Raw genomic sequence first — 16,795 nt, 5'->3', positions numbered from 1 at the left:
CTGCTGATTGTCATCTTATATTAGAAGTTGAGCTTGTGATGGAAAAGTGGATATTTTCTTATCCTGCAAGAAACTGATGCTTTGAAAATTTTTGTGTATTAAACTGGAACAAAAAAGCGAAATATGGAAAGAAGCTGTAAACAGAATCTGAAAAGAAGTGTTGCCGGTCAGAAAAAGAGGTTATTTATGTTTTGTGTTTCAGGTTTTTTGGTTTGTTTTGAAATGCAAGCTAATTAACTCTCCAAACTGAAAATGCTTTAACCACCATCATGAGCAAAAATTCAAAAGTTAAAGTAGGGTGTTTTGACCACTTTGAGAATTCTATATTTTTCCTTAAGCTGAAAAAGATCTGTCAAAACTGACTCTTCTGATTTCAACACAACGGTCTCTTCTGGTGAAAAAAGACAACCACCTAATTCATTAGAAATTTTAACTAAAATCTAATTGTAAGGCATTTAATGCCAGAGAGCATATATGCTTTCGTGTAGCTATACCCACAGCACGCTGATTTCCCAGTTCTGACTCAAATGGCTAGGAACTATTGCCAGGAACTATTGCCATCATCAACACCGTTCAGATACGTACCACTGCCTAATGTTGAGATGGTGCCTGGGTAAGACTGATAGCGGGAAAGGGCTGATGCAGCCTGTTCTGATTTTCTACAGTTAGAGGAAAGATGGGCACTGTAGGTAACAGTAGGATCCTGGACTGGGGTCAGGGCTCTTTGACACCCAAGACTTTCAGCGCATCTTCTCTTTACTCAAATAATAAAATATTTCTACATAAACTATTCCAGAATCTACGAGTCAATGAGCTCATTCTACCAAAAATGGAAATACGGATCAAAGAACATAAGCTCTGCCTTCCAAAATGACATAGCCAGTTCAAATAGCCAGATGAGAAAGTAGGAAAATGGCATAGCTGAACACTTAGGCTGAAGGGAAAATCTAGATAATGAAGAAGAGTTTCCCTGCACCATCCTGGTTTCCTCAGAGCAGTTTTCCTCCCATCACATGACAAATTCAGATAATGAATAAATACAACTGAGACTGAAAAAGGGAGTTTTGGATTGAGGCAAACTTTAGCCAACAAAAGGCACAACCATTAAATCTTCTATATGTCTCAGACATATTTTAATCCTGTTAACTCGATAGCCAACAAGTTCAGTTAAAGAATTAGCACTAAATCACTTCCTTTAATGTAAAGACTTTTCTTCACTATAAACCTAAATTACACTTCATGTCCCAAATTCCCTGAGGTCAAAAGCAAACAGCTTCCAATCCTTCAGATGGCTGAACAAAGAAGCAGAAAAGGTTACACAAGGATTTAAGACAGTTCAGAAAGTCGCAAAGAGATTGAAATGAGGCAGGAACTCTGGCTCAGGAAAGGAATATTCAAAGCTTCAGAGATTAAAAAAGTAATAGCAATTTTATCATATAAGACTATGGGAATATGTAAAAAAACTAAGCCATGTTTATGTCTGTTTTGAAACTTGGAGTACTTTAAAATGTTCAGCTTTCATTATACATGAACTACATTAAATTTGTTTAAATTAACTTTGCACATTGTGTAAAGCACAATACACAACTATTTCAAGTGAATGCAGTGGACTGGGACTCTGGAGAATTTGGTCTCCCTCCTGGCCCTACCTCACACCTACTGTGCCCCATCAGGCACAGCATCACCTTTCTCTGTGCTTCAGGTTCGTATGTGCAAAACCAGGCATAATGCTGCTCTCAGCTGTTATCTTTTTATTCTGATTACAAACCTCCCAGGACATGATGTTTATCACTAATTGTTTTTATGGCACTTTTCATAATCATAATTGTGATCTGATGATTCTGTTTAATGCAATATGCTTTTTCTACTTCGTCACCCTTTATCGTCCCAGTTCTAACTGAGAAAAAGAGACTCCACACACAGGGAAAACTTTCATTGTAACAAACTTGGGATCTGAAAACATCTTTATCTAATTGAATTAGCTTATTTGTTGTTACAAATGATGGAAATAATTTCAGCTCCCCCAATGCAATATTCATATTCTACATTCACACAATGTAATGAAAGGTGGAATTTCTGAAATCAGGTCATTCTCTTTCACCTGCCCCCTTATCTTGCTACAACCTTCAAAATTCACACCACCAGCTGACTCACCCTGCATTTTTTGGGAAGAACTTGCAAAGTTCCCTCTCCTTAACAACCACCAGGGACATTTCCTGTGCATGGAAAACTCCAACACACGGAGCTATTTTTTCAGTTGAATTAAAACTGCAGATTACCACTCTGAAGAAAAGGTCAGTGGTGCCACAAGCAGCAGTCCCTTGTACACCTGAAGGCACTGAAAAGGGACTGTCCTTCTCACAGGAGACTTATTGGGAACCCTGGCTGAGCTTCACAAGACTCTTCACATAAGTAAGCTCATCTTCGGCAAACAGACACTTCTAGTATATGCAGTATTAAAAAGGGTACGTGAGGCTTGAAGCAACATATTAAGAGCTATTGAAGAGGGCCGTTTAAGAAGATACTACATCTCTAACCAAGTTAGTGACGGATCCTTATATAAATATAGGATGCTTTTATTGTTTTTCAGAGCTCTCCTTCCCAACCCTAACCATTCAGTGTTCCTACAGCCAGAGACTCCACTGACAACAGGAGCCAAACGAGTGCCTGCGGCTAGCAAAGTTGGAGTGGGTCCCAAAGGTGACAAAGCCCATTTCCCAGGGGTAACCGCCAGCACAGCACCCTCTGCTGAATTATTTGTCGCAAAAACCTGTCAGCATGTGGGACAGCAAAGGCCCTGTCCTCCCGCAAAGGCTGGCAAGAGAAGAGGGGAAAGGAAAGCGGGCTGGAAAGCACTTGGGAAGCTCCATTTCTTATAGCACACCACAGTCTGTGGCTAGGTCTGCAGAAGCTACAAAGGCTCGCTCCAAATTTTACATGTATTCATTAAGTATTTTTCCTTCCAAAGCAGATGTCTCTATTGTGAAATGCATTCTAAGGTAGCAGTATGGGAAAGCAGCACTTTTTCCTCCACTACTGAAACAGTAAATGTACTCTATGTCGATCACTCTTGGCATTTTTAAAGAATCACTGTTTAGTGCTCCATTCGTAGTATATACCAAAATGAGGGAAACAAAGCAAATTATGCTTCAGAATACACTATCTGTAAAAATCAAATATAGAATATATTTTATCTGTAAAGAAAATGGAAGAATGAAAATTCCATTTTTTTAAGACAGTCCTGTAACTGTATGGTTAGACTCATGGCAAACTCTGGGAGAGAGAAAGAAAGAAGTATGGCTTGTAGGGCAAAAAAAGGAAGAATTTTTAATAAATCTTCCTCAAAAATGTGAGCGGCCAGCTTGCTTTATCAATTCGCAGCTTCTGTAAGGAGCATGATTGAAAGAGAAGGATCTGTAACACCAAAGAAGCTCAGTATACTCTGAAATGGGAAATCCCTTTTTTTTTTTAACAGCATCAGACATTCTTCAGGAATAAAAATGTTGGTGTATTTTAATAAGCTGGAATATTATTGGGAAATTCAAAACTGGTTTGTAAAACCAAACAAAAATGGAACCATTTTCCACCTAGTTCTTTTACTCATGTTTGAAGAATCACATGCAAATGGCACTTGCGAACAATTACACAAATGTACAACTGCAGTACACCTACTTTCCTGGAAAGCTACGGCTTTTTGTTTTCCCTTTGTCTTCGTCTTACTTGGTATACATGACAGTATTGTCTTTCCTCTAAGCCCCCCAGGGAAGTAACTGGAATTTCTTGATTTGTAGTTAAAGTATGCTAAACCACATCCTCTTTCAAAAACCACATTTAGACCCAACTCTTATTGTCCTGTTCCACTAAAATCATAATATTCTGATCCCTTGAAGATTACGTTATCAAGGAAGAAATAGACTTGTTTCAAGGAAGGAAATATTTCAAGAGCTAGTAATCTTGCCTTAGAAAGCACAGAAATTGCTTTGTAGGTCTCCCATCCCCCTAGTTTAGTCTCACAGCTCAGACTGACTGGGACAAGAGGGAGTGACTTCCCATCTGAAAGTTATTGGATGTTTGTCCCTTTCTCCTGCCCTGCAACCGAAGCTGCTTTATGCCTGGAAACATGAAGCATCTTTAAAAGCTCTTAAAATAGGTACATTTACAAATTTTGTTATAACTCTGGATCCTCATATGTAAACAGCGCAATCCCTTAGACAATATTTGCTCCTCTTCAGTTTCCCAGGTCATCAGCTTTATTCCTAATCACTGACTATCCAGCGCACAGAGGTTGAACAAGTCTCTTGGTTCATCCCCTGATGCAGGCAGGAACAGCAAGAGAGAACCTTTCCTCCACTCTAGACAGACCATGACTTCTCCTCTGAGTCAGAATTGAAAGTGTTGATATGATGCTTATCATTCCAAATTAACTTTTCTTTCTGGGGGATTTGTTTCCCATAGATCAGAAACAGTGCCAAGGGGATTTCTGAGACAGCAGTGTTTGTGTGGCAGAAACAAAACACAACGCTGCTAGAAGGCCAAGGCTGTATCTTCTCCTGAGCAAAACCACGAAGAACGAGGAGGGTTTTGCCAGTACCATGACAGATAGCTTAAACTCACTAATGAGATTCTGCAAGTTAATGGGCAAAATGCCTAAAAGCCAGATGTTTCTACAAAGACTCCTCAAAATCAAACTGCATCGTTACTTATCCTACTTAAAACTTTGAGGGATGTAGGTTTTATTTTAAAGACCTCAATCCCTCCTCCTCTCAGCTGAGTTACCTCTTTTACTGACTTCACAAGCATGAAAGTCTCTTCATTTTTCCATGAAAAAACTGTTTCTGTGATAACAGAAAAAACCCCAAACAGCTAAAGCAACAGACAACCTAAAAAAGAAAGCATGGGTGATATGTGAAACTTGGAATTGGAACCACCCATATGAGAAGATCCTCGAAGCTCGGGATGACCAGAATGGCACTGCTGGAGGTAGCACTCGACAATTCAATTTGTAAATGTGCTTACTGCATATAAAGCACTGGTGACTTTCTGGGACCAAAGACTTGTGAGGTCTATGTTTTGAACAGCAGGTATATAGCACTTCAAACCTCAAAATACTCTACACACTTTACCTACTGAATCTCACTGCAAGGGAAAAGGTGGCTGGGTGTCAAAGGGGGCAATAATAGATTTTAACTACCCCTTTGGACCCCACACTGAGTGAATAATCGAGGACTGGGATTTTCTGTAACCTGTGACTGGGCTCTGTACGCTGTTTTTCCATTACAAAAGCTGGAAAAAGCACTGCTCCCCAATGCATCAGGGAGCACTCTTCAAAGTTTCCCTTTTGCTACCATATGCAAATGGCTTTCAAGTATGATTAATCAATTAAAGTTTCACAAAAGGTAACTATTTTACTGTCACTTGCCATTAGCATGTCTCCTTCTGACTTATCTCCCCCACAGTCTCTTTTCCCTACTACGTGACTATAAAATGGTTATCCTCCATGCCATGACTGTGCTACAGAGCACTGCCGTGGCTATAGCTCAGATAATAATTTAGCTAAGTAGTTCTTTTGTCTGGTAACCCTATAATAAGAGTATTTTTCAAGGTAGATGGAGTAGAAGTGTTTGAGAATTAGGAAAAAAGCTCCTGTGGCTTTGTTGCTTGGTATTACCCAAAACAATGTACACACAACATGAAAGTTTCAGTAAAATATGGAGGAGAAGGATAAACAATTGACAGCCAGAATAAAAGGCTATTTTTCTTTTCCTGCATGAAGTCTGAAATGCTGGAATATATTAAAATGAAGCCAAAGCCTTAACTGATTCCTTTTGAAAGAGCCTGCATTTGAGACTGGGCTCAGCGTATAAGCAATCTACAAAAATAAATCCTAACTATTTTCACATATCTTTGAAATGCTACAAGCGTTCCCTTATTTTCTTGGGGAATGAGATTCAGAATTTCCATCCTCTGAAATCACCTTTGTCAAGGAGACAATGTCTGAGCAAGTCTGATGGAAGTTCAGAGATCTCTGAATAGTCCTGAAGTCTGATCTCTGAAGTCCAAAACGAAAAATAAGATTTAGCACAACATACAAATGACTTCCTAAGAAATCAAGTCTGCTAATGACATAAGTATATACAAGGGTCACTTCTTTTTAAGAGATACACTAATTTGCGTCACTCCAAGAAGATGTCAGTGACCACATAAGAATAGAAGACACCTATTTGTACAGCTCCACAAACTGCTTGTTTAATAAATGCAGAGGGTAATCAGATTTGAATAGTTGTTCTAATGATGGAGTGGGAGTATTTCAGTGAGAGACTATGGATACCACAAACCACACATTGAATGACAGGCAGCCTAAAAAACTAGTAACTCAAACCCAAATACATCTTGGTGCCTCTAGTATATTTGGCAATATCCTACATCTGGATTTGGCTCCCTCTTCGGTGCCAGCTGCCTCACCATGTCTGTGACCAAGAAACTATCCAAGCAGCTCACCATTACACGTAGCTCAAAAGAAAATCTAGTAAACCACAAAAGGGTTTAATAAATTAAATTCTCAATTTTTCTAACCCTACTGAAAAAAGAACAGACTTAACTAGATGAAATTGAATAATTTAAATGATCATTTAATGCACCTATTCAACAAAGGGAATACTGGAATTTAAAGACAGGATATGAGGGGTAAGGATGCTTGCGTATATGAAACTAGAGATGGTATCAAATAAAATTGAGAACAGTGTTTACTAACACTGGTTGAAAGTCTTCATTCTTGCCCAGTTTGGTACAAAATGTGGATGTAGTTCAATAATCAGCTTAAATACAATTTGTAGCCAAAATAAGGGGAAACTGTCTATTACCAATGTATACAAAATGGTATCAAAATCTTCATCAATACATGTTGGACTTGATTAGTGGCCCTCTCCCCCTAGAAGTCTAAGCCTCCACTCCATCAAAGCTCCTAAGTTGTCACTACCCCTGCTCCAGAACAAGAAGACTGGTGACATTTTTACCTGCTTTTGGAGGTGGACATAGATTGCACTGAATTTGTTTCCTTTTACTTTTTTGTCCTTTTAAAATAAACTCTGATATCAAAGTAGATCTTTTCTTGCCCCACTTAGGGCAGGACAGTGATTTTCATAATCTTTTTTCCTTTATGGATAAGGTTTTGCTATAGAAGAGAATATCAGGATGCAAGGGATTGCATCTGATTTATCTTTACAGGATTTGCAGAAAGTTTCAACTTTAGGAGAAGATCAATGATCTCCCTCAGCCATCACCAGATGGATCCTTCAGCTCACTAATTAAAACTTCTGAGGAAATCCTCTATACAACATTTTAAATATGAAAGACACAGAAATGCAGAAAAAAATTTCTTATGTTAAAAATTTGAGCAAAAATTCAAAACAGTCAAAATATTTCATAATTTTTCATATTTTGTTTCTTATTCATACCAGCTTAGTTTCAAATTTAAGGTAATTTCAAAATTTAAACTAGCAGGTTAAAACAGTAACATTTTGAAAACAGTTTCGAATTAGTCTAAAAAAAAAATGTTTTAGAATATTTCAAATATATTGAAACATTTGAAAATCCAGGCTGACCTTCTGAAGAACACTTAAAAAATATTTTTGCCCTGTCTACGTGAAAGGAAGATTTGTTTTGGAATACACGAGGTCTATTCTTAGTTTGATGAAGTGGCTCATTTTGCCAATAAATAATTTTTCTACCAAGAACTAACCTGCTGTTAAGGATGAGGAAGTTGTGAAGTTTTTATGCTAATGTCAGAGATGTATTTTTTTGTTGGAAGTTTTTAATTTTATAAACACATGTACATATTGTTTTAGAACATCCTGGATAAAAGGGATGCTTGGGCTTTAAATTTACATCTTTACTGCTACAAAAGCATGTAAGTATTACAAAAGCCAACATCTTTCAAGTATATGGTGTTTTCGTATGATGAGAAAAGGGTCTCTCTTTGTTGTATTCCAAGCACTTCTCAGCTTTTAGCATATTTAGGTATCTCGTGCTTAACCACCTGAGAAGTTCTCTGAGGAGAATATGACTGGTCTAAAATGACAATGGAGCGACCTGAAAACCAGCAGTTTAGACAGCGGTACAAGAATAGGAATATATTTATTCTATTTCTTTTTCTTTTTTTTTTGGGGGGGGGGTTGTAAAGTTGTTTTTGCAGAGGCAGCAGCAGAGAAATGCAGCCAACGACCCGACAGGGTGCTCACGCCTGGAGTTTTGTTGCACCTGCCCTCCCTGCAAATGCACGCGGGCACATTTACATGACCTGAGTTGCACAGTGAGTCAGCAACTGGGACCAGCTGTGCCGTGCCAGCGCAGCCTGCTGCGAGGCCAGCTCATGCGTGGTGAAGCATTAATCCACCTATTTTGCCTTTTGGATCTGAGTTATCCTCTCTAAACTGCATTGCACTGCAGTGCAGGGGCATATCAGCCACTTGGTGCTAACTCAGGAGTCTTCTCCTAGTTTTTTATTAACAGCCCAGGTGGGACTTGCCTGTCTTTGCTCACTCTTTCGTGGCCAACCTGAGGACACTCTGATTTTTAGAAAATCAATGAGATGCAGACTACAACAATACTGATGTATTGTCACCAAGAACAAGCCAGCGCTGTATACTCTTGCTATTAGGATATTACTCAGTTTCCAAAAAGAGGTGTCTAATGCCGTTTGAGATAGCACAGGGTGCCTGGGACATCTCATTAGTGCTAGCAAATAAATGCAAGCGCTATGGGAGACCCTGCTGGAGTAGCTGTAGCATCTAAACCTGCACTAGATGCTCACACCTAGGCAATCAAGCCTTTTTGCAGTATCATAACTGATGCCAGCCACTGACCAAGTGGTTGCACCCCTTGGCACAAGTTTCCTGAACCTCTACGTAAGCCCACTCCCAGCCATTTCCCTCAGCTGGCAGAAAGTTGCAGAGTCCCAGCAGCTAAACCAGTGGGCTGGTGGCTCAAAACCACACAGAGGCACACACAAAAAGGTGTTTGAAAACCTCCAAACTGACCTAAGAAGCAAACCATCCAAATCCAGTGAGAGCTGGGAGGAAATGTCTAGTTTGGTCAACCAACCACCCCTAGATCTCTACCCAAATTGTACATAGCACAGGTATTTTGATCTAAACTCCTATCAAACAATGATATTTTCATAAGCTGTGAGGTGTGCAAACACATAATTTCTGGATGAGCTTGAAACAGTTGTATTCAAACTGATTATTTATTTTTACAGATGTGAATAGGATTTGAATAAGTTCAAAGAGATGAACTACAGCTGCTTTTTGCAGCAACTAGAAAATGTTAACATGCCAAGAAAAAAAAAAAAAGATGTTCAAAAAAGTCTTTTTCAAATTCTGGAAAATATCTTCTAAAATATAAAATATGAAGAAAATTTTCTCACATTAAGTGTACAGTGTAAATTTTTCATATTGTTGGACTGGCTGACCTGCAAAGACTTGGTGGGTTGTTACTGTACAGTCTTACAGATATGTACAGCAATCTTTCAGTTACTGTTAAGCAATAGTGACATTCAGTTCCATTAAAACAGTTAGAAACAGCAAGTGTGAAGAAACTATGTCAAATAAAGTTGTTTTCTCCCCTAATTTATGACCCATGAATATCATTCTAAATTCCACAGGATTGAGTAAATGAGGCACAGCTTTAATCCATCAAAGTAAAATCTACATTACCACAATCTGAGAAGCCAACTCTAAAGATCATCTTTCATGTTCTGTAGAACTAGTCACTAAATATAAATTAATACACTGCAAAGTCTGATCTCGATAACGATGCCTACTTCTCAATGACATGCTAGGGCAGGGAAATAGTACATCCATGGTTTATGCAGCTTTTATGAACAGTAAATCTTATATAAATATATACAAATTTATTTTTATTATTTATAATTTTTATTAACTGACTGTGAATGTTATGTTCTCTTTCTATATATATTTGTTTCTATATACTTCCCTTCCAATGAATATTCTATAAGTTTCTTTCTCCTCTCATAAAAAATAATTCCAAATAAGGAATTAATCTACATTTGCTTTTTTCTTTCCCCTCTATAGCTACAACTTTATTTTTAACGATTGATTAGCTCTTTCTCCTGCACTTGAATGATGCTTACACGTATCTATCTATATTGCGTTCAAGCTAACTTCAACCATTTCAGAGCTCTGAGATTAGAGCAAACACTATGTGTAAGTAAGTCTCAGCTTACTGTGTCTACTAAAAAATAAACATTTGATTTCCAAAGTTAGTCATGTAAGCTTCCTTCCTCATCAATACAGAAAGAAAGGTACCTTAAAGGTCAATTCATCCCATGCTGGTGCATGTCTGAGATAGCTGCGATACACTGGTGGTGTGCGTGCCTTTCCAGTGACTGCAGAAGGAGCCTGGGAGACCACTTCAGGGTGGATGAGATCTGTCGTGGTCACAGTGTTTGCTCTGCTCTTAGGTAAAGAAATGCTCCACTTCTCATTTCTTTTTTACAACATAAATCATTCAACTTCTCAAGTAAATCTCCTTTCAAAAGTGCAATGCAGAAACAGTAAGCTCACATAACGATAATGCCTTTTTAAAAAAAAGGACTTTTTTTTGCTGGGTTGAGTATGAGCATGGACTGTGTCTACATAGTACCGCAGTTGCTGGGCCAGGAAGACCAGGTTTTCTATGCCTTGGTCATGCAGACAATAGTACCCAAAGGATGGATCAAATATGAGCAATATTGTCGGTAACATTGTGTGCAAAAGGAATAAAGAAATGGTGAGAGAGTCAAGTATGTTGCAGTTCCTTTCTTCCACCTGCCAAACTCCATGCACTACAAGAAAATATCTATATGTGTATCTGACTTAACTATCCAGAGGATAATTTGGGCCTGCAGTGCCGTGAGGTCTGCACCCTGCAAGCTGAGCTGGTCACTTTTATATAGCCAAAGTTGGTATTCACCTAAGGGGAACACATTCTCTGCTAAGCTTTTAAGAAGGATGAAAGAATTAAAAAAAAGGAAAAAAAAGCCCTATTTGGATAATGATTTTTTAAGGTACCAGGGCTGGTGTACGCTGTCAATTAAATGTTAATCTTTTCCAGAGTTAATAGAAAACTTTTTGTTTTGTTAAAATTTTGTAAAGAGGCTACCTGCTAGCCTTTTGACCAGAGTATTGGAAAACCGAAATATATGTGCATGGGTATTTTCTGAAATTACACATAAAATTACAAGTTTCCCTCCAACTAGAAGATTTCAGACATCTTAATACCACTAGTGGTAAATTATAGTTCTCACTTTTTGTATATGTGTTTAACATTACAGACAGAACTAGAAAACGTCCACAGTTACAGAATGTGGTTGCTCACACAGACTAAAGTCAATAATCCATTCCCTCATAGTCCTGCAGCATTAAGAATTACAGCAAAATCCTCCCATGGTCTCCCCACAGTCGCCAACCCAGGAGAAACATTTCCGTGAAGCTAAGAGGCTCAACGGAACTCCATTTCTTAGGGACCAGCTAGGCTGCACCACCTGAAACAAGTGTCATGAAACCCTGAACGCAATAAAAGCAGGGAATTTTGCTGGTCTTTGCAATGGCTATGTCAGATGCTTCAGTTTTATCAATGGTAAATTTAATTAACCAACTAATAAAAATGTCTATGTCTGCTCGCTGGTAGGAGTTAGCACAAATTATTTATGAGGATAACAAAGGTTTTCAGGGACTGGGAGGTGTGCTGAAGTAGCTCTCCTTCTAGAAACTCTGTTAATTGTGTGTAGAGAAAAAGAAAAAGGTGGTTCCGACCTGTCGTGCCTCAGTGCCCTCATATCAACATACACTGTGGTGGGATCTGGTCCAGATGTTCCCTGTAAACAACAACATCAGCTAATCAGAACCTGAAGGCTGGGAGGAGAAGAGAGTTTTACCCCCATATAACCAAATGTTCATTTCACTGCTAATTATGCTAATCAAATGACAAGTTATATTTAAGCTATTCATCAAACAAAGCTCAGCTTTACAGAATCAGAAGGAGCACTGGAAAACATACCTACCGTCAGGTACTTGTTACCTTGGGGTTCGGAAAAACATCAAGCGGCCATAGTACTTAACCCAACACATGTCAACATAGGTTTTATTTGCTATAAAAGGCCAAGTAACCAGCACATGGATACATACAAAAATGTTAAACACGTTTTGCCATATAAAGAAATGCGGAAATTGCTGAGGAGACACAGTTTAATGGCAGAAGCACATGGTCAGGAATGTGAAGCATGGTTTACTGAGAGTCTTCCACACATGCAACAGAGAAAATACTTGAAGCTAAAGATAGTAAAGGTAGCACGCATGACATGAACAAATGTGGACTGAAGGTCTGTAAGCAATTATTCTGTTTCTTTTCAGTCTTCCACTGCATAATTTAAATCCTTGCTTTATGTCACAATATTTAGTTACTTGAAAAGCAGTAGACTAATTTTAGTTTCCTTTCATACAGAGGTGCTACAGTCTTTTAGGCCCTTCCACCCACAGCTTTGCTGCAGTTTTGTAACCTGCTATGATCTTCCTTGAAGATCTTCCCTGATCCGAAACTTCAAACTCATCACCACTGAACATCATGCGAATTGTCAATGCTCTAGTCTAGGGCTCTTTTCTCTGCTGCATACCTCACATCACTGCTAAGCAGAAAGCTAAAAGAAAAGCACAACTTCATTTTGGAACACTGGAACTTTGGAGTTTTTTTTTTCCCCAGCAGATAAATTCACCTAACTGGCAAACTACAGGTGCAGGAACTCCTTTATCAGTTATTTAGGTGTTTACTACTTAAAACAGCAGACAGCATCAACTCCCAATGATTTCTGTCCCGCTTGGGGTATAATTCTTCACACTAGGAATGTCTAGGGCTAAATTTTGCATTTCTGCAATGCTGGCTGGTACTTCCACAATTTGTTGAGCACTAAAAATTGCAACGGAGTTCCACAAATAGATAATTTTTGAATCTACGGGGGTAAAGAGTTACCACTACCAATTGATACTTACTGTACAGATACTGATAGTGACCCACCACCAGAGGAGAAAAAGAGTAACAGAGCTGCACATGCATGTTAGCCTCTTTAGCTTGTTATACACAATACAAGATACAATATCCTCTCTAGCTATTAACGACACAATTTTCAGTCTACTAGTAAACTCAGCAGTGTAACAGACTAGTGCCGAGTGGAGAACTTATTTGAAATATATGCAATGTTAAAAAAAAAACAAAACCAAGGAAAAATTGGTTATCTTTATAACAAAACTAAACCTGAATCAATTTATAAAATAATGGAAACAGTCAAGTTTGAAAATCAAAGAAAATCACTATGGTATTTGTTATTTTCAGTGTGAATGAAATAGTTACAAGAGACAGCTAATATTTGATGAAACCTGCATCCAGATAAAGCTATACTGGACTTGTTTATAATTTCATAGAAGGATCTGAAAATCCCCAAATCTCCAGACTCAATTTCTAGTCTGTCCCACTGTTGGAAGCTGATAGGTGGGTATTGAGGGAACATGAAAATCCCCTACCTGCTCGGCCAGCTTCCCAAGCATGTGAGGCTATGAAGTGGCAGGGATGAGGGAGAGAAGGAAAGAAGGTAACACAAGACGAAAATAATAATAAAAAAATGGGAATGAAGGGTGGGAGAAAAAAAAAAGAGGAGAATGCAAAAAGCAGGGAGTAAAATAAAAAGAAAAACAATGTCAAATACAGGAATCTTACAAATTAACCATTACACCATTAAAGGTTAAAAAAAGTAAAAAATGAGGTGTCAACATTTTAGTAGAGCAACAGAAGAGACAGCTGTAGACTGCTAACCTTGGACAAACAGACTTAAATGGTTTTAGGACACCATAGACAACGTTGTTAGTGGAAAACATGTGTCTAGCATACTGATTTTTTTTGTTGTTTTTGGTGAAGAAGTCAGTAAACGTTATGGGCGTGCTATTTTAATGCACATCCATTGAGACAGGGGTTCCAGGTCTGCCATTTCACTATTAAAAGAAGTTTGTAAGCAATGTCCTCTGGAAATCAAAAGTAAGCTCTCTTTTGGGGGGGGGGTTGGAAGTGTGCAACGGAGAAAGATACTTACACCTTGTTTCATACAGATTAACCTGCTCCTAAAGTGAAATAAAATCAAGGCTTCATGTACAACCTAATTATTAGAAGACCATAACTAAATGGAGTAACTTCATAGTTCAACAATTCTTCATTCTTAGTCTATTTGCTATGATAGTGTAATACATATAAAGAACAGGAAAATTAAAAGCTGATAAAAACCCATCAGTTCTCCACCACGATCGATAACGCAGCAAAGACACAAAACACAGTGGTGACTAGTCCTAAGCCACTACTGTCACGTGGAGCATCTAACACCAGATGGCTGCAGTGGGACTTGCAGTACAACTTGTGAAAATAAACAGCTCTTAGAGCACTGACGTCCCACATCCCTCTCATCAAACTTCTGAATTCCAGCGAAGTTAAAGACTACAGGAAGCTGCCACAGCAGCATCTTAAAATAGGTTTATTTTGGATGCGGGGGAAGATGAAGCATTTAAAAAAATAGGATGGATCTTCTCATTACATTGCTGCCCCAAAATAGAAATATTACTAATAATCCAGGTTGAACACTGCAGTGTAACTGCAAGAAAGCAGGAGAATTGTTGAAATTCATCAGTTATATAATTCATTGTTCGTGACTATACTGCAGGTCCAGAGAGGACTTTGAGAGTACCAGAGGCTCATACGGCTATTAACTAAGGAAGGGCTTGAGAAACGTCAGCTGAAGTCTCAGCATTGTCCTTCTGCAGCCAGCTGCAGCTGAGATACTCTGACAGTGTTTCAAAAGGAGCAGAATCTTAGCCAAGACCAGAGTGACCGACTCAATTTACCCGTGCACATTCATTTTGCAAGACTCTCAGAGACAGAGAGCAGCTGTAATGCTGGTAACAGGAAAAAACCAACATGACTTCTGTTGTATCTGATACTTACTAAGGACATGCTAGGTAGTGTTCAAGGAAATAAAATGGGCCAAACATCATTTTGTGTCTGAAAACGGGTACATCATAAGTCACATCCCTTGGACTAAATAAATCTCCTGCCCGTGCATAGGCTGTCACCAGTGAACCATCCCTGGTCCGTGCAAACCTCTGCAACATGCCAGGCTTTTATTCGCTGGGAAAACACTGCAGGTCAAAACTGCACAGAGGACTCCTCAACAAGTCAGCAGTAGGGATGACCATGTGCCAGCACTCAGCCTGTACCCAATTTCCACTGAAGTCAAAGGCCAAGCTGCATGCCCTCCCCTGCTTCCCTCCCCAGAGTTAAAAACCAGGAACTAGGAAATCAGAAGTCCTAAGAATTTAAAAATAACTGTTGTTTTGGGTTTTGTTTTGTTTTGCTATCTAAGGATGTGGTCTCAATGTTTACTCTGAGTCTACTTCTGCTCCAGTGATGCTCAGAAATGAAATTTTTGATGTGCACTTAACAATCTCATGTACGCAAGCACAGCAGCTGGAGCTGTGAAAAGAACTTCATGGCATGACTCATAGTAAAGGTGGGAAGACACAGAATCTGAGGGAACTCACCCAGAGCTGTACTACATTGCTAAGTGTGAATCATACCTCTGATAAAGTGCATGATCTCCTGTTGCATTCTTCACAGGCTATTCCTTATTACTTTTGATATGGAAGATCCTCAAAAAATGTGATCTATCACTAAGTAAAAAGAAACGTTAGCTTTAATCCCTGAATTGACTAACAAAGTTCCCTTTGCTAGATGGTGAAGGAAGGATTCACTTCATATAACTTCAGCCATCAAAGAAGAAAGTGTGCAGTATAAGGTAGGAAGTATCTCCTGATGGTGATGGATCCCATCCCAAGATAGGCTGCTGACATAGGCTGAATGAAGCTCTCTCTGGAAGTAGTTCTTTGGTTCTACTGACTATAGATGGATCTTAGATAACTCACTTAACCTTGCCGTCTAACTTAAAGGTGACGTAAAAAAAGCAAGATGAATCCTGCTCTCCTGCCCTAGCTTGTGCAGATTCGTTACTACATTTTCAGGGTTAACTAAGGAAAATGAACAACTTCTAGAAGTTTTTCCTCAACTGAAATTGAGTAGCAGGTTGAATAAAATGAAAATATTTATTTCAAGTGTTTAAATGGGAATTAGCTAAAATCCTAGAGAACCATCTGTGCAGATGTAAGAAACAGGCTACTTTTCTTATCTATTTTTCTCTCTCTCTCTCTCATGCTATGATGCTAGTTAATGAGAATTAAAATATGCTAGATACAATCTTTTCATCTCACAAATCCCTGGACCATTATCTGTGCCTATACAGCCATAAAAGGTCAGATATTAATGGTATTTAAGTGCCTAAAGATGGAGAGAATTATTGATTTTCAAAAGCATACCTCTAAAAATCTAGTCCAAAATGATTACATCGAAAGAAACATAGTAAATTTGCTCTAAATTTGAGAGGAAATGAATACAAATGACAATGGATTAGCCTGTCAGTGATCCTAATCCTGAAATTAAGATTCATTTGGTAGACTAAGGCTCTTTTGTACCAAAGGGATTATCACAATGATTTCCTTTTTAAAGTAATCTTGATGTTTTTATACACACAGACATAGACACACACATACATGTACATACCCCCCCCCCCCCCCCTTTTTTTTGGAGGGGGCAACAACAGTAAAAGCTTTTTGGAAAAAATGGGGTACCTTCCCCTTGAAACATTTGAGTCTTA

At 38.6% G+C, this 16,795-nt stretch overlaps 1 protein-coding gene across 2 annotated transcripts in view; it reads right to left on the bottom strand.

Moving 5' to 3' along the window:
- The window catches only part of DIP2C (DIP2 disco-interacting protein 2 homolog C (Drosophila)), a 155,134-nt gene that overhangs the window by 15,741 nt on the left and 122,598 nt on the right, over positions 1 to 16,795 (bottom strand). For both annotated transcript variants that reach the window (XM_009329878.1, XM_009329880.1), the window contains exon 31: positions 11,814 to 11,875. In XM_009329878.1, the coding sequence (XP_009328153.1) occupies positions 11,814 to 11,875 (62 nt within the window). The remainder of the gene's footprint in view (positions 1 to 11,813; positions 11,876 to 16,795) is intronic.

Source organism: Pygoscelis adeliae, unplaced genomic scaffold (assembly GCF_000699105.1).
Source record: "Pygoscelis adeliae isolate BGI_AS28 unplaced genomic scaffold, ASM69910v1 Scaffold238, whole genome shotgun sequence".
Taxonomy (NCBI): domain Eukaryota; kingdom Metazoa; phylum Chordata; class Aves; order Sphenisciformes; family Spheniscidae; genus Pygoscelis; species Pygoscelis adeliae.
The sequence above is the reverse complement of the archived record's forward strand: the minus strand, read 5'-3'. Positions and strand labels throughout refer to the sequence as shown.